The 24,876-nt window shown below is 46.6% G+C and overlaps 2 protein-coding genes across 3 annotated transcripts; one reads left to right on the forward strand and one right to left on the reverse strand.

Annotated features, from left to right (window-relative positions):
• Window positions 1–874: 874 nt before the first annotated feature.
• Window positions 875–9,829, reverse strand: LOC107509436 (synaptonemal complex protein 3). Its single transcript, XM_036227061.1, has 8 exons — window positions 8,965–9,829; window positions 8,398–8,479; window positions 8,194–8,228; window positions 6,652–6,769; window positions 5,709–5,808; window positions 3,814–3,912; window positions 1,564–1,668; window positions 875–1,449 (listed from the first exon to the last, which is right to left on the reverse strand). Exons 1-8 carry the CDS (start codon window positions 9,092–9,094, stop codon window positions 1,396–1,398), a joined length of 723 nt encoding a protein of 240 aa, XP_036082954.1. The 5' UTR covers window positions 9,095–9,829; the 3' UTR covers window positions 875–1,395.
• An 899-nt stretch (window positions 9,830–10,728) lies between these two features.
• On the forward strand, window positions 10,729–24,042 carry LOC107504106 (PWWP domain-containing DNA repair factor 3B-like). Of its 2 annotated transcripts, XM_036227044.1 has the most exons (5): window positions 10,729–10,881; window positions 12,183–12,249; window positions 14,563–14,659; window positions 15,770–15,837; window positions 21,853–24,042. In XM_036227044.1, the coding sequence occupies exon 5, from the start codon at window positions 22,063–22,065 to the stop codon at window positions 24,040–24,042; it is 1,980 nt and encodes a 659-aa protein (XP_036082937.1). In that variant the 5' UTR covers window positions 10,729–10,881; window positions 12,183–12,249; window positions 14,563–14,659; window positions 15,770–15,837; window positions 21,853–22,062. The 2 variants fall into 2 exon arrangements, with proteins under 2 accessions (XP_036082937.1, XP_036082938.1); XM_036227045.1 differs by lacking the exons at window positions 10,729–10,881; window positions 12,183–12,249 and adding an exon at window positions 13,950–14,101.
• The last annotated feature ends 834 nt before the right edge of the window (window positions 24,043–24,876 follow it).

Genomic DNA, 24,876 nt, shown 5'->3' on the forward strand with positions numbered 1-24,876 from the left:
CTTAAATAAGGACCTTTTTCCAAGTTTTCAATAGTACTTCAGATTTATACACCAATGTATGCTTTGGCTTAAAAAGAAAATCCTTTAAAATGCAAAATATAAGAATTAAACTGTCCAATTAATATAAAATATTGAATAATGGTGCAGAACTCACTCCAGTTAGAAAAAGTAATGTGTGTACTTCTTTATACAAGCTCGAAAAACCTTAAAAGGAAGAGAAGGGTCTTGTTTAGGGGCAATAAAAATTTAAAACATGCAGGGAAAAAAGATAATGTCACTCCTACCTTCCAAATGGATTTTTTCATGACATATTAAAAGCAATTTCAATAACTGAAACAAGTTTAACTGACCTATTTAAAATATATTCTGAAACAATTTCATATTTACTAAATCAAATGTTTTCAAATGAAGACTTGGAAATATAAAAGGAAAGGTATAAAATTAATTATTCAAGTTTTTAGGTAACTATATAATGGAATATCCATATATTTTCTGAGTATTAGCTTGGAAATACAAACTTTCTAGGTAATTTATCTCTAAAAACAGGAGTAAAATATATAAACTGTAAGTAATTAAATATATGTATATGCTAAGGGAACACTTTTAATCAATGTTAAGGGGAGATGCATTCAAGAGTGAACCGACACCAATTAAATGATATTTTGATGTCTTTGTGGAAATGACAGTCACAAACCCATGTCTGTGCACTGATATTTATGTCTTCTTCACTTGCTTTAATGCTATTAACCAGTTTAATTCATTCAAGAAGGCAAAGCCAAGTGGCTTTTAATAACTTTCATAAGGCCCTAGAATAGATCTGCTTTTAAAGTCTTGTTTTAATTGGAATTGGCCCTGTAACCTAATGAAAACACAAAAGGGTACACATACAAAACAGATTCTATAGTCTTTATTTTTTTCCATAAAGAACAACAATGAAACATTCCATACTTGTGCACTTGACCCTTGCGAACTGACAAAGATTTGCCAGGTACAAAACATAAAATTAAGTCAATTTATTGCTAAAAGTTAATTGACAGTGTCAGAAAGAAAAAGTCTCCATTGCTACCAAAGGGTCGAAAGCTTGATACACATGCCTGTGGGGTTGCTTCTACCCACATAACTGTTTAATTCACTTGGTGGTTAACAGAAAAGGATTCTTGCACTTAGATAAGCAAATGGTAAATAATATGTGCTATTTCAACTAGAAATTGTCATACTATAATGTAAATAATGGTAAATAATATGTGCTATTTCAACTAGAAATTGTTATACTGTAATGTAAATAATAGTAAATAATACACGCTATTTCAACTAGAAATTGTTATACTGTAATGTGCTTTGCGTAGTTCCTGTTGCATCTGTATCATATAACTTAGGTTCGTGTTCTTTCTTCAGTTAGAATAACAGGGATTCAAGAGACTTTTTCACAACCGCCAGCTCTTGCTGTTGCTGTTTCAGGAAAGACAATATTATTTAGGTAACTATTGTGTACATTTTGACAAACAAAATACCCCGGTGCTCACATCCCTCATTAGTTCTTAATATTAAGTATACACTACTTACAGCATCCAACATAATTTTTTTATGCATAGAGGCCAATTCTTGTTTAAATTCACTTTCTTCGTTGGTAAGAAAATATTCATGGCTCTTCTCCAAGTCTTCCATACTCTAAAACAAAAAGCCAAGCTTAGTTATAAACCATCACATTCCAAACTTGTACAATTAAATTTCAAAAGAAACGACACTTAATATTCACAGGTGCTCATTATTTATTTAAATATTAAGATTATAACGAACGTATGTAGATCAAAATTACCACTTAAGACAAATTTTAAACTTCGTAGATGAGTCAAATATTATTTTGGGACAAGTGCGACAGTAGTACACTTTACTGGAAATGATGAGGTAATGAATAGCTGAAGTCAAGGTGGAGCAAAAACAGGAAAAGACTGACAGTCCCGTATCATGAAATACCATAATTTAAAAACTCTCGAATAAGCTTTAAACATCAGGTGACAATGTGCTTGTAGTGACTATTAATCAAGGTAACATGATTCCATTGGAGGGAATAAAATGATCTGTAATATAACTTCTTAAAGTTATGGAAAACAAATTTATGTTGTAAATTTTTACTCTTCGTTCAACAAGTGGTCATCTAGCGCATCCTATATAAAAAGTACTCTATTAAGTGCTGTGGAGGAAGTTAAAAATGAATACAAAACCTAAATAAAAATAGCACCAAAATTATAATTGTTCTTGTTTTTATACAATTAAGGAAGCACATCTTGCTGTAGCTGTGTAGTGCAAAATAAGACTGATAATTATTTAGATGGCCTAAGAATAAGATTTCAATAAGGAAAGGAAAGAAGAAATGAAAAGTGCTCTAAGGGAAGAGCATAAGTAAAGGAAGTAATGGCGAGTTAGTTCAGAGAAAGCAACTCATCTGGAGGGGTGGCAGGAGAGAAAGAATACAAGTCTGAAGCTACAAAGGGAGCCTCGTTATGGGGCAGATGTTGAAAACCTGAGCTCTTAAAATGGGAAGCTAAGGACGTGTTTTCAGGAGGGAAGGTATACGTTTTGGAAGATGATATTGCAGACTGTAAAGGATGGATTGGAGAAGACAGAAACAGGTCAAACTGTCATAGTACGAGCACGGGATGGTGAGGTCCTGAACGAGGGGAGCAGCAGCAAGAATTCAAAGAAAGAAAATAAAGTACAGTTGCAGAGCCCAGAAATAACTGGATAGGAAGAGGAAGAGAGTCTGGAGGAGTCAAAGACAATACTGAAGCTCCTACTCTAAGTGCTGACATGGAGTAATAAACTTTAGGACAAATCTCCCTCAGTACTTTATGAAATCTATACCTCAATGAAAAAACTGGCTCCCAGGGACCATTACAACAATGTGCTGTCTACCTGGAATCACTGATAAAATGACATATATACATATATATATATGAATAATTTTTCATATATTCATATATAAATTTTTCATACATATAATTCTGCAGTTTTTAAAAGAATATTCATTTTTAGACTCTTACTACTTAACCCATCTCAATTAGCTTAGAAGAGTGACATGTGTTTGACATGTACTTAACATATACAGTAACATGTATTTTAAATAAGATGAAAAGAATATCCCATCCAAAAAAAGCGATATATCCAGGATTCCATCACCTCCTACACAAGTGTGCATCTGTATGAAGCAGAGGACGATGTCATGAAGACAATTTGCTAAAGGAAGAATGGGGTTCTCAATTCATAAGCATCTTGCCCTCCTGTGGCTTTCTCATACTGTCATGAACCTGGCCTTCTCTTATAATTGTAAGCTGGCATGTAAACCCACTTTAAGTCACTAGTAATTCTAGCAGCAAATGTTCCATAGAACACTCATATATTTGACAATGAAAGAAATCTTGAATATTACAATTCCTACTTCCTATCTTAAATGAACCAGGAATACAACAGAAATAAAAGAACCTAATCATAGACTTTTCGTGCTATTCTCCTAAAAACTGATTGTTGAATACAAAATTATAATTAAAATATCAATTTTAATTACAAATATCTACTTCTGAGTAATAGCCCCTATATACTATTTCTTATTTTAATAATATCGCAACACTCAATCTCTCCTGAAAATAAATTTAGCACTAATCTTAAGCTAGGAACAATAAGTCCAAATGGAAAACAGTTAAAAATTTAAAATGTATAACCAAACTACTGTTTCATTAAAGTATGAAACAATTTTATTTCTACTTCAAAAGTGACATTATTTTATAAGAATGTATTATATTATGAAATAAAACAGACCTTTAAAAACTCGTCATACAAAGTTTTCATTTTTTTCAGTTTCTGGATCTGAGCAAGTCTAGCTTGTTGAAAAATCTTTCGTTGCTCCTGAAACAAAATCTACAAGTATAAAAGAAAAAATCTAGATTAAATGTAGTTGATTTATATTTAGCAAAAAATAATTCAACATTGTTAAAGATTATTTTTAAATCAATAGTTTTACCATTATCTGCATTAACTTTTATAACAAAGCTGAGATGTTTCTAGTTGCCACTAAGATAGAAAATTTCCATTACTTTCCCCATATCCAAAATAAGTTACTTAATTCTTGGTAGTTTTGAAATCCACAGATGACCCCTACAATCATCTCATTAGCAAAAATAAGTAAATACTGTGATAAACTGACTTAGTAACTAAATAGTAAAAATTCTTTCCTAACAGTATTCAAAACATGTAATAATTATTGTCCATTCGACATCCACATAGATGAATTTTCCAATAATGCAGGTTCTTTGACTTATTCGACCTAGTCTTCGGAAGCAATTTTGTCTTCTCCTCTAGTTTAGCCATTTACTGACATGTCTGCATCCAAGATTCTGTCATGCCCCAAAACTGTGACACATATGTAGTAAGAAGGGCAGACTGTATGTCAGGTCTTGCCCTGAAAGATTTTAAACGAACTTAGTATAGAGGACCTTGTTTATTTTCACAATAAACCTATGATGTGGGCACTCTTATTATGTCTCCTTAGATGAGGACCCTGAGACACAGAGATACATAATCTGCACATGCTCCACAACTATTAATAAGTCTTGAACCCAAAGATTATGGTTCCAGAGCCTAAGGTCTTGAACACGGTATTAGATGCTGTTTCTCCATTTTCCCCAACATTCATCCTGTACCTCCTATGTTTGTAGTTCACGTTCCTTCATACTACAGCTAAATACTCTATCAAGGCCTAACATCCGCCTAACATCACTGTCCCTTATTCCATCCCAGGTCTTCACTTTCCTCCCTCCCAGCTTAATTCCATGGTTGACTGTAATACCTACACTGTTGCATATATACCTCGCCCCCTTCTCACTCCATTCATACACGTGTGTGCACTCGACCCTGAAGAATCCAACCCTCCAGCTGCTCTGCCGTAGCATCGCAGACTCGACTCATGATGGATTCATAATCACTGACATTAATCTAAGCTGGGCCCATAATGATACTTGGCAATGATATTTCCCTAGTCCACTCACTGGCCTCTTCTCAAGAAACAATTCCATGCTTTCTCCTCTGCCCTCAAAAAGTAACACCTTCTCCACCATCCTTCCTCCTTGAATATGATTGGTTCAGTACATTAAGAGTGAACCATGCGCTGACTACCACAACTGGTTTGGGAATGAGCAAATGATCCCAACCAGATGAGTGATATTACTCCAGAGAACTATTCTGTCAAAGAATACTGACAAAGATTGTCTTTACTGAGAAAGATTGTGTCAGTCCACAGGGACTATTAACCTGGTGGTGACTCTAGCATTGGAAGCCTAGATTCTGACCCCATGTTGAGAGCCTAAAAGGAGATGAAGACACGGCCCAGATGCCATTGCCTGAACAACCTTTTCCCAGCCCCATCCAGCTGTTCCTGGAGCTAACCTCCCTTCCTTAGATAAAGCAAAATGTCTCTCTTCTGTACTTTAAATATTGTGTTACTTGGAACTGCAAGAGGGAAAACAAAGATCAAGGACTTTTACGAGGTGGGTGTGTGCCTGTAACTCTGATTTTCTGTGACCAAGGCACAACCACAAGGCCAGCAATGGCAATGCGACTCTGGCACAGGTCTATAGGTCTAACACATGGCCAGCTTCTCCATTCCTACTTGAGACTTGCTACAATAAAGTAATTATCAAGTGAAGCCTGATACTCACAGCCAGTCTTTCTTCTTGTGCCTTGGCTTTCTGCACATCTGCATCCCACTCTTGAAACAAAGTCGTAAACTGCTGAGAATATTTATGATAATGTTTCAGCCTGTAAAACATAATGAGCATGAAAAAAAATAAATTCAAAACAACATTGGTTTGACATAACTTATATGATAAAGGAACAAGAGAGGAAGAGAAGCTGAAATCTCCTGATAGGAAACAGAAAAATGAAATGCATAATTTACTGTCATCCCAAGATAATTTTTTGATACTTGGCTAAGAGAGAAGATATCTCACATGCCTTAGCACTTGAAAACTAAGGAAGAGCTGTATTATAAATTTCCCAGAAAAGTGCATGTTATCTACAATGGGTTTTCACAGTTTTTTCTTAATAAAAAAACATATAGGCTGTGCTGTGATACATAGAACCTTTAGAAAAAGTATATTCATTTATCATATAACATTTCCAAAGTGGAACATTTCACTTTTTACCCACTTTGGCAATATAAAAATTTTGTACACGTGAAGAGTAAATCCACTTGAGGTTAATTTAAAAATTATTTACAATATAAGATTAACTGTTTTCTACTTAATTGAACACAACTAAATAGCACAATAATTTATTTTTATTCAGTTAACATATTCCTAGAATGAAGACATATAGATCTCTTGAATAGAAAGAAAATACAACTGTAAATTGAAAGGGGAACCTGGTACTCTTTATTGACCTTTAGATAATCCATCTCTATTCAATGAAGATGTGAGGTTATAAGAATGGAATTTTTTTTTGTTTGAGAAAAATGAAGCCAAAAACATTTTTCAATAGAGACCTCAATAAATAAAAAATAGTGGTATTATGCTTAAAAAATATGTACCCACGCATACTAAAAAAGATATAAAGATTCTGTCTCTGAAAAAAAAACGAACAACTTTACCATTTTTCCCTTACCTTTTCTCCTGATGTTTTTTCCTGGAACCTATAAGTTTTTGGTTAATGACTTCGAGGGAAGCATTGGTATTTGTTATGAATCTTTTTCTCTTTGCCTGAAGAACCTTTCTCATATCACCTATGTTAAACATACATATTTATTAACATTTAATGATAAAATTATTTTTTCCTGCTTGTTCATGTCAGTATGAGTAATGTTTGGTCAGCATTAGAGGAAAGTCAATTAACATTAAATAATAAGTATCATCTATAAAAATCTAAGATCATTTGATTTTTTATGGTGACTGTGCAAACTTTTAGTTACCAATACCTTAATTCTAAATTTTATAACTCACTACCATGAGTTAATTAGATTGAAAAAAAACTGAGACAAACTTTTCCAAAAATGTACAAAAAGGGTCTCAAAGACATTCTTTAAATTCCTCATAAGAAAACACATATAAAGCTGAATATTTGGTAAGTTTATAACATATCCTCTAACTCAAAGGACACAGTTAGATGAATATTGTTAGATCTCATTATATAGAACGCATGAATTTACTCCATTTAAAAAGTTTCCAAAAAGATCAAAATCATTTTTCATACAAGAAAAGTTATTTTAAAATTCTCAGAATTTAAATATATTTGACTAAAAAGGAAAGACCCTGCATAGATTAAAAAAATCAAGAAGTTATTCAAGAACACATCCCAAACACCTTCATAAAGGTTTTCTGTAATTCGCGTAAAAAATGTACTGTTGTGTAAAAATTTTAATACATTAAATAATGCTTTAATAAGAACACGATTTTATGGTATGGATGCACCATGAATAATGATTTTCACTAATAAAAAGAGAGCTGCACAATTACACAAATATTTTATATGGCCCCATTACTGTGCATAATGATCAATTTTCGAGACAGCTCAGAAAACGAGCATCTTACCACCACCAAACAGAGCAAAGCTTCCAAAAACACCTGTTTGCACGAATGATGCACAGAGGACCCAAAAATTGGCCCCAATTCTTTGCTGAGAGTCTTGTCCTAGAACCCAGCTGATGTAACTGATAACTGACAGAACAATTTCAAACTTTTAGGTTTTGGGTTCTGATCCTACATCGCTAGCATGCTAGCAAAGTTGTCTCTATATTCATGTAAGTATAACAATAAAGACTTATTGTACAGGCTTCAATTTGAGCTGCAACGAAGAAATTAGGAGAGGCAGAGAAAATCGCTACACTGAGAAAATTTAAATTGATACTGAAAACTGACATATCACTTATTCTGCGACACCAAGTGGAACCGAGATTGCTTTGTGCAAGTTCTTCTAATATGGCACAGCCCCTCCAACGTCCCCGTGTTTAAAATAAAAGCATCGCTCTTACCTCACACTGGTAGCACCATTCTCTCCACATCCACCATAACAAGGGAAACTAAGGAAATCTATGAAGCCAAACCTCACTAAATGCTTATGAAAAAGTCCTGTATCTGAGAACAAGCCCACTGATTAATGATAATATGGTTTAAAACAATTTACTTTCACTACAACATCTTCCAATCATACCTTCAATTCCAGCCAACATATTCTGTAATTCACTCCTGTAAAAAAATTACAATGAGTTTTTAATAGAGTATGCAAATACCATGCTCATTTTGGAGGTAAAATGCCTTGCTGTGTGTTTTACATACAATACTTGTTACCTGAATAGACCTTTATTTTTCTTAAAGTACCTTACCCAGCAAACAAAAATGACTGCGAACATATTACCCCAGTTCGTTCGAATTTATTCCTGAAGGACTTTGTCCTGAAGGAGATTCTCCCGCATTGTTATCAGGTACTGAATTGTTTCCTGCATGGAAATAAGAATAAAAAAATATTTCTCAATGAACTATGGTACCTGTAGTAGTTACCAGAGAAATCTCACTATGGAGTGTTTTAGCCTTTTGCCAACAAAAGATTTTAAGGCAGATGTATGAAAGCACTCATCTAAGAGCAGGTCAGATAGAAATAGGTCAGGGACCAAGATCATGCTACAAAGAGGGTGTTGCAAGCTTTTCAGGGTTAATGTCAATGACAGCCCCTTTAGCACACATCAGATATTTAGCCAGAAGGACTGCCAGTGGCCAGAAGACCCGCTGTGTCAGCTTCAGACATCACGGGTGGGGGTAGGAAGCTCAAATGGGCAACCTCCAGAACATAACACTACTTTTCACACATGTGGATTTTACAGTTTACAATGTGGAGGGATCAGAGCAGGGACCTTAGGGATGCGGTCATTGCACTTGTTCCCTGCCCCCAGGCACTGTATCTGCAAAGGTGTCAGAGAGATGGTACCTTCAAAAAGATCCTGGCTTCCGCTCATCTCCAATCTCTCTTGTGCCAAAAAGTCATAGGGATCCACATCCTGATCCTTCATCGTGGCCTCTGACATTCTCGGCAAATTCTTCCTCCCAGACGACATCATCCCTACGTGACCCAAAAAGTAGAGACAGCACCCCAGCACCTTGTGAGCGCCGACACATGTTAAAGGAACGGGGACATGGTCAGCCCGCCATGACGGGCAAGGGCCCTCCGCGCAGACCACAGTGTGCAAGTGTCCACGTGCCACTTCTGGGACCAGAAGGGTTCACAGCACACGCGGACACCTCCCCTCCCGCCAGGTTGTTACTAGGGCTGCCACCTGTTCTGAAAACCCCAGTGTCAGGCCCCTCTGCCGGATTCTCGCCCCAACGTTGGGATAGAGTCCATCCCTGCCCCTCGGACTCCAAGGGACAAAGTGCTGATCACGAGGGCCGACCGGAGGCAGAATAAAAGTTTAGTGTCTCTCCGTATGAACAGGGGACAAGCCGTTCGGTGCCAGTCAGTGGCGCACGGTCACGTGTCGGGGCCGCCGACACGTCCTCAGAAACCAAGGACCAGCAGGGGGCCGAACTACCCCTCCAGACAGCGGAGCCAAAGGGGCAGAAGCCGACGGTGCTGCGCACAGGGTAGGCCCCTCAGACCCGATCCCCGCTCCCGGCCCTACCAGCCGCCCTCGGGAGCCAAATCGGGAGCCCGATTCCAATTCCCCGGAGCTCTCGGGGTCGCCATGTCAGAGACTGGCCGGGCCACCGTGGGGGTCCCAGTCCCATCTCGCCGGAGACCTCGGGGTCGCCACGTCAGACACTGAACCAGCCTCTGTCCCATTCCCACTTCCCCAGAGCCCTAGGGGTCCCCACATCAGACACTGAACGACCCGCAGGTTTCAATTCCCACCTCGCCGGAACCCTGGGGAGCGCCATGTTAGAGAGCGGCAGGTCCCCGCGCGGGTCCCAATCCCGCCTCGCTGCAGACCTAGGGGGCGCCATATTAGAGACTGAACGGCCCAACCTCGGGGACCCAATCCCACCTCGCCGGAACCCTAGGGGGCGCCATGTTAGAGAGCGGAAGGTCCACCTGCGGGTCCCAATCCAGCCTCGCCGGAACCCTAGGGGGCGCCATGTTAGAGAGCGGCAGGTCGGCCCGCGGGTCCCAATCCCGCCTCGCCGCAGCCCTAGGGGGCGCCATGTCAGAGACTGGCCGGCCCACTGTGGGGGTCCCAGTCCCACCTCGCCGCAGCCCTAGGGGGCGCCACATCAGACACTGAACCACCGTCGGGTCCCAATCCCGCCTCGCCGCAGCCCTAGGGGTCGCCGCGTCAGAGACTGGCTGGCCCGCCTCGGCCCCACAGTGTAGCCCTTTATATTTGAGGAGACTCCCGATGGCCACGCAACACCGCAGACCCATCTCCCCACAGCCCCGTGTCACTGAGACCCCGATTTTGCCCCTAAAACCCACGTCCCGGGATCCTACGTCTGTCCGCCGCTCCGCGTGCTCCGAGAGCTCCACACCGCGCGAAATTCTCGAAGCTTCTGAGGACCGACTGACGGCGAGCTACACGTGAGCGTCGCTGATTGGCCGGTTCAGTGCACATGCGAGAGGCGTGGCCGCCTCCTAACCACGCCCCTGCGTGGACCGCCCAACCAATAGCAGAGCCAAGGCTGCCCCCCCACCCGCCCCCGGAATGGGGGATTCCAGTGCGCGCGTTCGAGGACGTTTCACACTCAGCTTCCCGCAAAATCACAAAAGGACAAGGGAGTGTGGAACGGGGGCGCAAGCCTCCATCTTCCTGATGAAAGAGAATTCACCAATTCCTAGTCAATGTGCCCCTGAACTTCTTGCCCCACACCCCTTCCCCTTGTGGCGGAATCATCTTCTTCCTGAGTGTTCTGCGTAAGTCACCCCTTCCCTTCCCTAGGTGTTTCAACGCGCGTGCACGAGCACACACGTGCACACACGCGCACACACACGCGTACGTGTGTGTCTCCGAATATAGTGTTTCTGACTGTTCTTTGTGTTCGGGTATTACAACGAATTGTATCACAGTCGATGTGCTATTCTGCCGCTTCCGTATTTGCGCAACATTGTATCGCTAACTGTCTATTTTATCACATGTAGCCATAGCGACAGTGCTATCTTCTCCTCTGCTGCAGCCTATCCCATTGGGGAACCGCCCCTCAATTCACTCCTCCATTTTCTTGTCCTTGGATGCCTCCGTCGATACTTTCCACTTTAGAGCCCTTACAAGCAGTGGGGTTAGGAGTATCCACCCTAATGTCTGGCCTACGTGTAGCATGTTTCCCAGAGATTCAAGGAGTGCGATTTCTAGGTCTGGGCTAGGGGAGCACCCCAAATCCTTTCCAGCTGAGGACCCCGCCCACACTCTGACTTCTGATTGGCCCATATGCCCACCAGTACTCGGTACAATCAGATGGCTTGACGTTTCCATTTTAGTGAGTGCAAAATTACTTTTTTTTTTTTTGCAGGGAAGGGGCGTGTTCTTTAGCACTTCTCCAATCACTAGTAAGGTAGGGCTTTGTTAGCGCTGATTGGCCATTTCCCTTTTCATTACTCATTTGTGTGGATGTCATCACCTTTTTACGGTTGGGTAAGGACGACTTTCTTGCAGTTTGGCGGAAACCCTCCATATAGTCCAGACGGCAGTCTTTAGGACAGCGTTCTCCTTTGTTTTTGGTGGCAATGAAATACACATAATGCAAATTTTATCATCTTAACCATTTTTACGTGTACAGTTCAGTGGCACTGAGTACACTCCCATTGTTGTACGATCACCCATCTTGGGAAATTTTTCATCTTTCCAAACGGAATCTCAGTTCCCGTTAAACACTAATTCTCCACTATTTCACTGCGCATAATGTCTTCAAGATTTATCCATCTCGTAGCATGTCTCAGAATTTCCTTTCATTTTTAATTTTTTTCAATTACAGTTGACATTCAATATTACTTAATATTAATTTCAGGTGTACGGCTTAGTGGTAAGACATTTACATAAATTACGAAGTAACGCCCATCCCGATTAGTCTAGTACCCATGTGGCACTAGGGCAAATAATAAACCATGGTAGGTATATACCACTTTTTTTCTTTTTTGGCGGTGCTGAGGTTGTAGGAGCTCTCTATATGTCCAGGATTTTAATCATTTATCAGATTATTTCAAATCATTTTCTTCCATAGGTTGCCTGTTCTCTCTGCCTGTTGATTATTTCCTTTGGTGCACAACGATTTTAACCTTTTGTGGAGGGTAAGACTAAATTTTTTTATTTATGCTGTAAACAAGAATGCAACATAATTGTTTTTTTTGCAGTGTGAAAGCTCGCAATATCTTCTTACAAAGTAGAAGAATATACAATGCTCAATTCAATTAAGAACCTTCCAAGAAAGCATTTCAATAGAATGAGCGAATCAAAATGTTTGTTTCACTATAAGTATATTCGTTTAAAGTACACTTGAAATTTTAAGTGTGTGCAAATTCCGAGGTTTAAGAAATTTCAAAAGCCACAGATACGGCATCTAGGAAGCCGAAGGCTGTGAATTTTCCTTCTCACTTAATCCATGCTCAGTTTCGCATTCCTCACAGGTAAGCAGGTAGTGCCTGTTTTGCCCTGGACCGAAACCAGCCTCACGTAGCTGGTCATCAAGGGAATTGCATTTACTTGGGCATGCTTCTATGTATGATGCCTTTCCAAGATACCGGCAAGCGCAACTTTAGGCAGGAATCCAAATCTTGGGTTAGCTGCTAAGTATCAGTTCTGGAGGCTGAGGTCCAAGATCAGGGTTCCAGTGTGGTTGATGAGGGCCCTCTTGTGGGCTGCAGACTACTCGCCGTGGAAAGGCAACAGCTTTAAACTTTGATGTAGTCTCATTTATCTACGTTTTCTTTCTTGTCTCATGGATCATATTAAATAAAATTATGTTAACCAAAGTTCATAGAACTACTCCCCCCACCTCATATTTTCTTAGCATTGTTTTAAAATGTTGCTGTGCATTTTTAAGTCTTTGTTCGCGTAGAATGGATTTTTGTGTTTTCCGTCAGGGAGAGATCGTACTGCTTTTTCTTCCTCTTCAAAGCTGATTGGACCATCCTCCTTCATTGAATGGTGTACGCTTTCCCCACTGTCAGCTCTGCCAAGTTTCTGTGCGTCCCCGATTCTGCTTCTCTAGCCTCTTCCATCGGTCAGTTCGTTTATCCTGTGCCCCAACCACAGCCTGTCACAGGACGAACATGGTAACAGATATAAAACCGATGAATGGCCTTCATCAAAATGAACGTCTGTCTGCATTGAAAGACACTATCAAAGGGGAAACAAGGTATCCCACAGAATGGGAGAAAACATTGGCTAATCATGCGTGTAGTGAGAGTCCAGCACCCAGAAGATAGAAAAGCCCTTACGACTCCAACCAAATGATGCAAAGAAACCACCATAAACATCGGTAAATGATCCAAATGATTATTTCCCTGAGAAGATATCCAAGTGGCCCATAATCGCACGATTATATGCTCAGCATCACCAGTCATTGGGAAACGCAAATCAAAGCCACAATAAAAGCTGTAACGCCTGCTAGGATGTCTTTCTCTGAAACTTAGAGAAAGGAAAAGCCCGGTTGTTGTTGGCAGTGCAGAGGAATGGGAAGTCATGTTGTGCATTGTTGGTGGGACTTTTGAATGGTACAGTGACTGTTGAAAAGGGTTGGGTAGCCCCTCAAAACCTTTAACATATAGAAAGTACGTGGCGCAGTAATTCCACCCCTCGGGGTGCACCCCACAAAGGAAAACAGAAGCGAAGCATGCGAAAACTCACAAACTTGCATGTCCATAGGAGCACTATTCAAACAGCCAAAGGTGGAAACACCACAAATGCCCACAGGCTGAGGAATGGGTGAACACAGTGTAGGCTGTCCACCCAGTGGGTGTTATGCAGCCGTGAGCAGGAGAGTGACAAGGCGGACAGACTTGGAAGTTGTCATCTTACGTGAAAAAAAGCCCGACACCGAAGGCCACATGATGTGTGATTCGCTTTACAAAAGGGTCCAGAAAAAGCCCGCCCTTGAAGAGAGAACGTAGTGGATGCGGAGTGCCTGACTTCTTGCTGGGTGTAAGGTCTCCTTCAGGGCTTGGGAACGTGTTTTGTAAGAAAATGGAAGCGATGCCTTCGCAATACTGTCGATTTACTTAATGCCACTGAATGGGACACTTTAAAATGGTTGCTTTTATGATGCGAGAGTTCCGATTCAAAATAATTTTTTCACAACTACCTAAACAACTTTTGTAGACTCCTCTACTAAGCTATTTAATTGTTTGGGGAAACCTGAGCAATTAATTTTCTTGCTTTTATTCAAAATAATATTGAACCGATTATTGCTTACATATAAATGTGTTTCATGAAAACATTACTCTATATTTGAAAACAAACAAAAAAATGTGTGTGTGTGTACATGCGTGTGCGTGTGTGTGTGTGTGTGTGTGTGTGTGTACACATATATATATTTGGATGTATATTGATAGTGTGACACGGATTTTCATTTGTGTAAATCTGTTTAATGTCTGCCTGAATAGGAAAGAGCTGGACGTCCTCACTTGCTGCTTCATCTCCCCTCTTACGACCTGTCATTTCCACGGATCGGAACCAAGCGGTCAGGATCGCTGAGACTGGGTAAGGAAAGGGAGACCTCACTGGTCCCCCAACATGTTCTCAGGGACCCCCCGCCAGAGTTCCAGGAAAGACCATCGGGCACTGCTGAGATCCAGTGTTCTTTCTTAACGATTAATCGACCTTCTGAGAGCAGAGACACTCTTATTTGATTTGCCAAAAATGGAGGCGAGGGAACAGAGATGTTAGGGTACGACGCGAAAGTCACACAGCTGAGGAGAAGCAGAGTTGAGGCTCAATCCCACATCCATCTTTCCGAAAGCCTTTCTGATTTGAAAATATTGACCGCGAGTGCACCCCACTGTTTGCCCCCGCCCACACTGGATAGGTTCGTGAGGGCGGGATATCTGGAATTTCGCCCCCTTTCCTCCACACTGCGAACCTGTGGAAAGCCCGCATTCAGGTTCTGCACAGTTCTCAAAAAGTCCAGCTTGCCCTTCTGCTGTGGGTTGTATGTGGAGTGGGGTGGGTTGACCTTGCTCTAGAATGTGGGTTCCAGGGCTGTGCTGGGTCTGTGTGAACCAGCACCCCACGAGAGCTGATCTGGGGCATCGGTGGCCAAATCGGCATCCGGCGACCTCATGTCAGTGGCTTGCGATCGGCCATGATGGGAGTACTTACGTCATGAAAGTAGGAAAAGGTTGGAACTCGGCCCTGCACCCTCCCCTCCTGAGGACTTGTTTCCAGCACGTCGCCGCCCAGGACGGAGCAAAGAAGGGTCGCCGGGAGCTCACTGACAAGAGGAAGAGCTGCATGTCAGGGCAGCTGTGTCCCAAACTGTGAGTGGCCAGGAGAGAGGCAGCGCGTTCCCTGCACCCATGTCGGAGCGTGGGGGTCCCGCGTCTGAGCACGGTGTCAAGTGGCAGCGCAGGCAACAGTGCACAGTGAGCAATTTTCCAACGGGAGAGGCTCATCTCTGCTTTCCCGACGCCCCAGGACAGGGCCGTTTGAAGGAGCCATCTATCTTCTCGGGAATCACGCTTTCCTGACAACCACTCAATACGCATTTGCCCCAAGGGAACGCCAGGGTCCTCTGGTCTTGCCACAACCTGAGTTTCTGGTTTGCTTTGCTCTGGTATCCAAGCGCTTCATCTTTTCACATTTTCTCTCCAGGTCGTCCTGAATCCACGGAGACTCCCTGGATCCTGCCCGCACAAACGTCCCTGGCCTCATGTGAACCGGTAGGTAGAAAGGAGGTCCTTAACAGGACCTGGATCCTGAGTGTCTGTGTCTTCATGCGTGTGTGCGTGTGCATGTGTGTGTGTGTGTACGTTGTGTGTGTATGTGGGTGCGTGCGTGCGTGTCTCAAGGTAGGACAGAAGCTGTTATCCTTTTACTTTATTTCCTCCAATACCCATTGGTGAGAACTCCCTTGCCCCCTCCCCATGCTTATTCCATGAGGACACGGCGTACGGGCTCTGATATTTTATTTATTTAATGATTTATTCATTCATTCGTTCACTCTTTCGCTCATCGGATTGGTGGTGTAATCGACTCAGAACCAGATCAATGGTCCGCATCTGAGGGTGTATTAGGACTTCCTGCTTTCCATAGAAAGCTGACATCAGGGGGAACGCTTTGATGACATTCTGGTTTCCATGACAACTGGGGTAAGCCATTTTTAACTGCCAGCGGAAACATTTAACAAGGATATTTACAGACTGGAGAGCGGGAGTAACTGGAGAAACATCGAGACTAGTCAGTGTCTGCTGTCAATGTGAGTTTTGTGCGTGCGTGTGTGTGTTGTCAGGGTGTGGTCTTCGGTCAGACCTTCGAAGCTCGAATCTCTCCCGTTTTATCAGAGAGAAGGGCAGTTGCTCGTGTTGTGGGCTGAGCTGACTGGATTACCTGGCACATACCCCAGCCTGCCTCAGGGTCCTAGGTGACACCTGTTGCGTGAGGGCATTGTCACCTGAGTCCTTGAAAGCAGAGGTCCCCAAGTATTTACATCGTACACCTCTGCCGCACAGTGATTGTCGCACAAACCCTTAGAGATGTAAACTTACTCATGTACACCTGCTTATAGTAAAAAGTTCTCGTGTGTGTAACATGAGAGGAACATTTGAAGGCGGCCAGAGAGGTGAATGGGCAGGATTAGAAGCCCTAAAGTAACTTTGTGTAACCCGGGGGACGTTATGGTGCCCACGCCGAGTCGCTGACACACACAAGCTAAGAGGCATGCTCTTCTCTGCAAGTCAAATGTCCCACTGTCACAGTTAGGTAGATTGAAGTGGAATCAGTAAATGGCTCCTTCTTTAGCATATAAGCATAACTAAAACTTTCTTCTAGAAGGTTCTGCGTTGTTTGTTTGTGTGTCTGGAAGTGAATGGTGCTGATGTTACACTTTGCGTTTGTGTTCTTGTGTTTCTAGAGAAAACACAGCATTTCTAGGATGTATCGTCGCATTCTTTGCCACGGACGTGCCTTCAGAAGAAGCAGGTCCTAGGGACAGGTCCCCACGCCTCTCAGCTCCTGTCCTACATGCTGCTGAGAGCGGGCTCTGCCAACTCCCTTTCTCCTCTACCTTCTGACTGCGTGCGAGGGTCAGCCTGTGGGGTCTCTGGAGGGCGACAGGAGGTCCCAATGTGAGACAACTGGCTGTCCCTTCCTCTCCGTTCCTGCTCCTCTCCGGGCCACCCCAGTAACGGGCCTTCGCACAACACAGACAGGGATATGTGATTTCAGCAGAGCCCAGCACCAGCAGACTGGTGAACTCTTTCCCAAGAGACCGGGGTCCCGGATCAAGGGCTTGGGTGGTCCCCTCAGATCCTGGCCCTGTGGTGGGAGCCCATCACTTTTCCCATCATCACTGGGATGCATGGGTGCCTCCCCCAGCGCCCTTGAGCAACTTCATGGAGCTAGGTAGCCCCCTTTCCTTAGAAGTCTCAGCCCAAGTTCTGAGGCCTCCTGGTCCAAGGTCATGAGTTCTCGGAACCACCTTCTCCCTCCTTGTGTTTATTTCCAGAACTGCAGCTGCCCATGCTTCCTCCCAGGGCACACTTCTCAGTGCCTCTTTGCTCCCTCTTTGCCTTTTCTGGACTCCAAGTCACTCTCTTGAGCTCCCCTCTCCCTCATTAAAATATAAGCGAACCCTGCCCAATAGCCAGGTGGGTTTCCCTCTCTTTGCATTTAAGGTCCTGTCTTTCACTTTGGTTCCTAGGACTTTCACTAAAAGGCGTTGGACCCATCCCTGTGTGTGCTGTCATGTCTGTGTGAGCGTGTTTGTGTGCATGTGTGTGTGTGTGCGTGTGAATCATGCCTGTGGCTGCGCACGTCAGATAGACCACCTGAAATGTTTCTTTAGCGTGGACAGTCGTTGACTCTTGTTCCTTCACACATCCTGCAACCCCCACCCCCACCCCGCCTCTGCCTGGACTGCTGTAATCGACTATGTCCCGTGCGGTGAGGTACGTACATTTTACTAGTGAATATTTCCCTTGGTCGTATAAAACACGCCTCGAACGCCTCTCAGACATTTCCAATAGAGTCTCATTGCATTCCGTGCCGTGCTGTTTTGCCATTTTGCTACACCCGCTCTGCTGCTGTTCACTAACATCCCGCATTTCGTTTCCTATCCCCTTAGAATGCTTGTAAGGTCAGCTTTCGGCACATACGCACAAGGAACTGTGTTCTCCCTGTAATATTTTACAACGCGATTGCAAAAGTAACGTCTGCCCTCACCACCCACTTCATCCCTGTTCCCTGTCTCTCTCGGATGGAACCGGTCGTGACGCTGACATTTGCAGTTGGCATGCTCCACTTTTTCCTCGCCTTTGCCGTCTCTCCTGTCCCAAGGTAAACTGGGAGGCAGCGCTCCCCGTGTGAGTGTGCGTTGGACCTCAAGCATGTAACCTGTACGCAAATGGTCCACAGTCAGAGTTCTCTCTGAATTTTCCCCGAGTCAGGACGTGAAGGTCTGCATCAGTCTCTGTGTCGAATACGTAACGTGCCCTTGTTGGTGTAGCCCGGGGTGGGTCGGTCCTTCCCCGTGGGCAGCAAGCCCCTGGCGAACGTCTAATGTTGTTGTGATGAGCTACAATGCACTGAATTGTCCTGGGAACAAGGGCACCTTTTTCCTCTTGTGCGGGACACAGGGGAACCGGAAGGTTCTGAGGGACAGGCCTCATTCTCTCTGTGGGATGCTGGTCACGATGCAGGTCTCGCCTGCAGTAAAGAGGAGGCTGCCCCTTACCTGTCAACCGTAATGCTGTGAGTGATTTCATCAGTGTTGTAGAGGACACTGGAGGTCTCCTTGTGGCCGTTGGCAGGAAACGGAGTGTTACCAGAGCGTCTGTGAAAAAAAAGTGGGCCTCCTGGAGGGGAGGCAACACCTGAGTTTGCAAAGGGAACGGGAGAGAACTCAGTCTCGTCTTAAAACAAGGCGCTCCTGAGAAGCTTTGGCCTTGTGCTGTTCTTCCCTCGAGCGCTCTTACTTCTTCTCCCCTCTGAGTAGATGTCACGAGAGCGTGAGTTCCAGCGAGACTAGGTGCTGGGGCTGCCCGTTTGCTCAGGAAAAGCTGGGAGGCCGAGCTTGGTAATCGCAAGGCAGACGTGAGGTAGAGTCACGGCTGAGCGTGTGCAGGCGGGAAACAGCTCTCACTGTTTTTATGCCTTTGAGAAAGCTGAGGGCGGTTCATGATTTTTCGGTCTGTAACATTTCCCATTTAAATATCATGTACAGAACCCAGATCTGCAGGTAGGGGTGACCTCCATGAAATTATGAAACTAGTGAACCACATAGGAAAAAAGTATTCAAAGCTATTGGTTCTCACTCAATCATTCTGCAAAGGGGATTCAATCCCAATGGAATCCTAAAAGCTTTAAAACTTAAAAAAACTGTGGGTGAAAGTGTATTCCAAATTCATCCGGCAACAGACAGGTGCAAAAATAGACAAGAATGTATTTTCTTCATAACAGTAGTTTTACAAAGTGTGCCTTTATAAGAAAGGGAACTGCCAACTCATCCTTTTATGGACATCCATGTTTCGGGGACAGTTAGAATCACGAAAGCTACAGTTCAAAAGGAGCTCCACTAAAATCTGTAAGTGAATTATAATGCATTCCTGTACACTGTGTACAGAAAAGTAGAACCTATGACCGGGCATTTCTGGGTGGGAAGAGGGTCATTGAGAAAAGGTTGCATCTCCCGCATTCCACACGTCTCAATGTTCGCAGCCTACTGTAAGTTTTTGAATCTCAGACATCCCACCTTATCGAGAGATTACAGAAAATGGTGTGCGAAACAGGCATTCACATGAAACGGTGATCTACGATGCTCGTGAGTGAGGAAATACACTTGAGGTTGTACGTGCAGGCCTGTGCCCATGGACGCACAGGAAATGGGTGGGCGCCCGCTCCCCACCGTGCCGAGAGCGGGCCTCTGGAATGTGTTGTTCTGCGTACCTCTCTTGGCACATTTTCTGTCCTCCGCAAGCCCATTTGCTGTTATCTTAGAAGCACAAAACAACACACTATCATGACAGGCCCCAGGTTGCATCTCTCAGACACACACCCACGCCCCCACACAGACACACACCCCCACACAGACACACACACACACACACAGACACACACACACACACACACACACACGCTGGCGCGCGCTGCTACTATGAAATAATCCATGTGACCAAGACAAACACGAGCCGTCATGAAAGCGGCAGTTCGCACTGTTGGGAAAGTGGAAGGGGCGGCATGAACTAAGGAGCTTAAGGTGGAAATGTTTCCGGTTGCGAAAGAAGGGAGAGGAGCCGCCTGACAGCTGCGTGGTAAGCGAGCTTTAACTACCGTTTCTGTTTCAGAGCGGCGTGCATTCCAGCCCCGGGGAAGGCAAAAGGGTGAATCGCTCCCCTCTTCTGGGGCTCGGTTTTCTAACTCTTTTGGCTTTTCCAGCTTGACAGCAGAGATATGTGGGGCCTGGTGTCCACGTTCGACCCCTGGAGGGACGGTGCCCTTCGGAGGCACAGAGCAGGGTCAAAGGGCTGTCAGAGGAGCAGTTGGAGTTCGCAGATCGACAGATCCTGCTCACACAGACACAGCTCCCGAGATCCAGCTGGAGTTCGGTGACACTTGCCCATTTTCCCAAACATTGCACCTGCAACCATTTCTTCACGTTGCGCTGAGATTTATTTGGCTCCTCGCTCTCTGCGGCCACTACTTTACCCTGATGAGGTGCTGGCCGGGGGGACTGTGTCAGCCCCCGTAGAGGAATCGAGAGGTCCAAATCTCAGCCAATGGCCAGTGCCCGCAGCAGTGCCTGTGAAGGCGGTGACCGGTGACCATCGCGACGATCTTCGCGAAGGTTTGCAGTCTAAGCTCACGCTCTTGAACACGCCATTGCGCTGGCACCTGGCGTGAGTGGCTCCAACGTCCCCTCTGGCTTCCTTGGGTGCACAGGGGGGCACCTGCACTCGAGAGGGGAGGCACGAAAGCATTCCCCTCCGGTGAGCGCCGAGGGCCACAAGGGCCCAGCGAAGCCAAAACCACAAATGCGAGCCGGACATGACACCAGCTCCCCACACGGGTGCCTTCAGCGCGCAGGGGTAGCGCGTAGGGCTGGAGCGGGGTTCAGAGGCTTCCCCCCTCCTCCTCCGGTAACCGTGTGCTCTTTTCTCAAACGCTTTGCTTCCGTCTTGCCCCTCCCCACACTCACCCCTCCAGTCGGACGCACTGTATTTCTTTGTTTCATGTCTCATCGGTTCTCGCTGACCACCGTTCCTGTACTTCCACGAAAGGAATTCTTCTTTCGGAGCTGATGGGTGGTCAGGGGGATGGGGAGACGGCACGTGGGACGCAGTCGGCGGCAATGTAGTGGCAGGTGGGGAGCCAGGGAGGAGGCGGGGCAATGAGGGGGGTCGTTCCATAAACCACGAAAGCGTCTAACCGATGTGCTGTGAACCTGAAATTAATCTGATAAGATTTAAACACTTCTAAGTGATTCCTTTTATCCTTTTTATTTTCTGTTAGTTTCAGGTATGCGACACAACGGTTAGTCGTTTGCACAATTCATAAGGTAATCGCCTCGACGCGTAGCCATCCGGCCACGCACACGGCCATCCCGATGCCGTCTACACTCCCCATGCCGTACTCCACGTCCCCGCGGCTGTTCCGTAACGACCCACGTGTACTTCTCGCTCCCTTCGCCTTCCAGAAAAGGAGTCTTTCTGATACTCTTCTTTTCCTTTTCCGTATGCCAGTATCCCACAGCATAGTCTGCGAAAACAGGAGCTCCAGCGGCCGAGGGACAGGTGCAGAAGGACAGGACACCGAAGCTGTAACGCCTTCGTGGGCGTCGGCACGAGAGCCCGCCGGAGGCCTGCGTCGGGAAGACCTGCTGCCGCCGCGGGTCCCACGGCCAGAGCCCCGAAGCTCGGTTGAGGACCTCTCGACTCCCACGTGAAATCACAATGGACTCCGAGTACGTCCTGTGCAACTGGAGGGGCCGCTGCTGGCCAGCCAAGGTTTTGCCCAGATCCAGGACTTTATCCAAAGATAAGAGGAAAAAGGCACGCTCTCTGCAAGTGGAAATCCTCTCGGTAGCTAAAAAAGTGAGAGTGAAAAGAAGCACCATAAAGGTCCTCAACGAGGCTCAGATGGAATCCCTTGCCTCCTCGCTCGGGGCCCCGCCCAAGGCGAGGGCCCCGCCGGGAGAGGAAGTGGCCTACAGAAGCGCCCTCACGGCGGCACTGCAGATTCTGAAGGCGAGGGCAGACCTGGCTCAGGCCAGAGCATCGGGCGACCCAGAGGCCACTCCGCTGCCTCAGAAGGGACCGCGAAAGCGATCTCGCAGAAAGTCTCGAAAGCGCAGATGGACGTCACGGAGAAGACTCAGGAAGAAAGAAAAGCCCGGGCCGCTGTTGGTGCATTTGGCGAGCGAGGGTGCCCCGGACGGAGACGAAGCCCAGGCGCAGACGTCCGCCGCTCCGGTCCCAGGGGCGACGCCGGCCAGGTCCTCGCAGAGCTTCCGCCCGTGCCCCGGCGTCCCGTCGCTTTCGGCAGACGGCCGTGAGGAAGAGGGCTCGGGACAGAGGGCCGCCCCCAGAGCTGCGCTGCAGCCGTGCACGGTCAACGGGGAGGCTGCAGGTGCTAACGATGGGGGCGTCCTGCCCTCTCAGCCACCCGGCTTCATCGTCACCGTGCCCAGCGCTCCCAAAGGAGAGGTGCGTGGCAGCCGCACGGAGACCCTGGCCGTCTCCTCCGAGTGCCCTGCCGTCTCCGCGAACACCGAGGACCCTGGAGAGGGGACCGCCGGGGGGCCGGGCTCGCAAGACGCGGCACCAGCCTCCAGTGCCCCTGGCCTCAGGCGCTTGTCAGCCCGTCTGGCAGGCAAGAAAAGGAGGCAAGAGAGTCAGCCTGCGGCCGACCTCAAGGACATTCCCCACGAGGCGTCCAGCAAGAAGCGTGGCCCCAAGCGGGCGAGACGCGCACGAGGCCTGGCTTCCGCACAGCGCCCGGGCGCCATCGAAAGAGGAACGATCGTCTGGTTTAAATTTCAGAATCACCCGTTTTGGCCGGCGGTGGTCAAGAGCGTCAGCCACCCGGAGCAGATGGCGTGGGTGCTGCTGATCGAGGCCTTCATGCCCCGTGGGAGGAGAGGCATCCGAGTGCCCCTGCGCAGGTTGAAGCACCTGGACTGCAAAGAGAAGGAGAAGCTGGTGCGGCGAGCCGGCAGAGCGTACGAGCAGAGCGTGAAGTGGTGCTTGTCCGTGATTTCCCACTACAGAGAGGGGCTCAGTCGCGGCGCTTTCACGGGCTCCTTCCTGGACTACTACGCCGCCGACGTCAGCTACCCGGTGAGGAAGGCCATCCAGGAGGGCGACCTGGACCTCGACTTCCCGAGGGTGAACTACGCCGACCTGGAAGATTCCGAGGAGGAGGGCGCCCTGCTGGGGAAGGGGCCCCACAAGAAAATTCTCCCCGACCGGATGAAGGCCGCTCGGGACCGAGCCAACCGGAAGCTGGTGGACTTCATCGTGAAAACGAAGGGGGCCGACCACCATCTTCTGGACATCGTCAAAGGCAGGAAAGAGTCCAGGTGGCTGGCGTCGTTCCGCAAGTCGGAGAAGTACGTCATCTGCGTCGAAACGTACCTGGAGGACGAGGACCAGTTGGAAGTCGTGGTGAAACACTTACAGGAAATCTACAAAGAGGTGGACAAGAACAAGCTGGCCCTGACCAGGGACGACAAGGTGAGCTTCGTCCTGGAAGTCCTCCTGCCAGAAGCCATCATCTGCTCCATCGCCGCGCTCGAAGGGCTCGATTACAAGCAGGCGGAAGCGAAGTACCTGAAAGGGCCCCCTGTGCGTAAGCGGGAGAAGGAGCTGTTTGACAGAAACATCTTAAAGAAAGTGAGAAGGAGACCCACGGGCAGGGGCAGGGCTAAGTGACTGTGCCCCTGCGGCCACTCCTCGGGATGGAGGCGCGGCGCTGAGCCATCGACGAGACCCGCGGCCCACTCGAAACGTAGGGTCCCTCCATCCCCTGGGGCACAGAAAGACATCCCGCCAGTGCGGGACCTCGGGGCCCTGCCTAATTCCTCTCGGCTCCGCCTCCGGCATTTGCGGGGTGGCACCGTCATCACCTCCCTGTCCCCAAACGCTTCGCGACGGGCTCGTGGAAATGCTGCGACAGTCGCGCTGTCCTCTGCTCGCCCGGCGCGAACTGTCCAGAGAGCTTCGTGCCCGGCTTCAGACCGAGGGCGCTTCGCACTTCTGTACGCGGCGCACGCTCCTTCCTGCGTGAACGAGCCCTGGCGTCAGGCATTAAGCGACAATCGGTTTCAAGCCTGAGGCCTGGCTCCCAGAAACATCGCACGGTGCTCGTCCTGCGATGTGTCCGCATAAACGACGGAATTTCTTCCCAAGACGATTCCGGAGTTTTCCCCGCTATTCTTACTCGTTTAAAGACACAAACGAACAGACAAAAACCAGCTCTGGGCGGTGACCCCAACGACAGCGCCGTTTTCTCTCCATCGTCATCGCCGTGGCATGGTTGTAGGGAAAGCGGTCTGAGAGCCAAACTGCGGGACGGTCCCTGCGTGGGCCCCACGTGGGTGAGTGAATGCCCAGCGTGCAGTACACGCCGGCCGCCCCCGCGACGCTGTTGCCTCTTCGTTTCCATGAGATTCCATGATGGGAACATCTCTTCTCCGACGACCAGCGCTCTCCTGAAACAGGCAGGCGACCTTCCTCACCGACAGTGCCTGGGTCCTCTCCACGCAG

The sequence above is a fragment of the Rousettus aegyptiacus genome, unplaced genomic scaffold (assembly GCF_014176215.1).
Source record: "Rousettus aegyptiacus isolate mRouAeg1 unplaced genomic scaffold, mRouAeg1.p scaffold_m13_p_9, whole genome shotgun sequence".
NCBI lineage: Eukaryota > Metazoa > Chordata > Mammalia > Chiroptera > Pteropodidae > Rousettus > Rousettus aegyptiacus.

Excerpts from the sequence above, each read along its gene's own strand:
- LOC107509436 (XM_036227061.1), bottom strand. The coding sequence starts at position 9,094 with ATGATGTCGTCTGGGAGGAAGAATTTGCCGAGAATGTCAGAGGCCACG. Across the intron at positions 8,480-8,964 it reads AAGCCAGGATCTTTTTGAAG|GAAACAATTCAGTACCTGAT; the intron begins GTACCATCTCTC and ends ATTTCCATGCAG. Across the intron at positions 6,770-8,193 it reads TATGTTGGCTGGAATTGAAG|GTGATATGAGAAAGGTTCTT; the intron begins GTATGATTGGAA and ends TGTTTAACATAG.
- LOC107504106 (XM_036227044.1), top strand. The coding sequence starts at position 22,063 with ATGGACTCCGAGTACGTCCTGTGCAACTGGAGGGGCCGCTGCTGGCCA.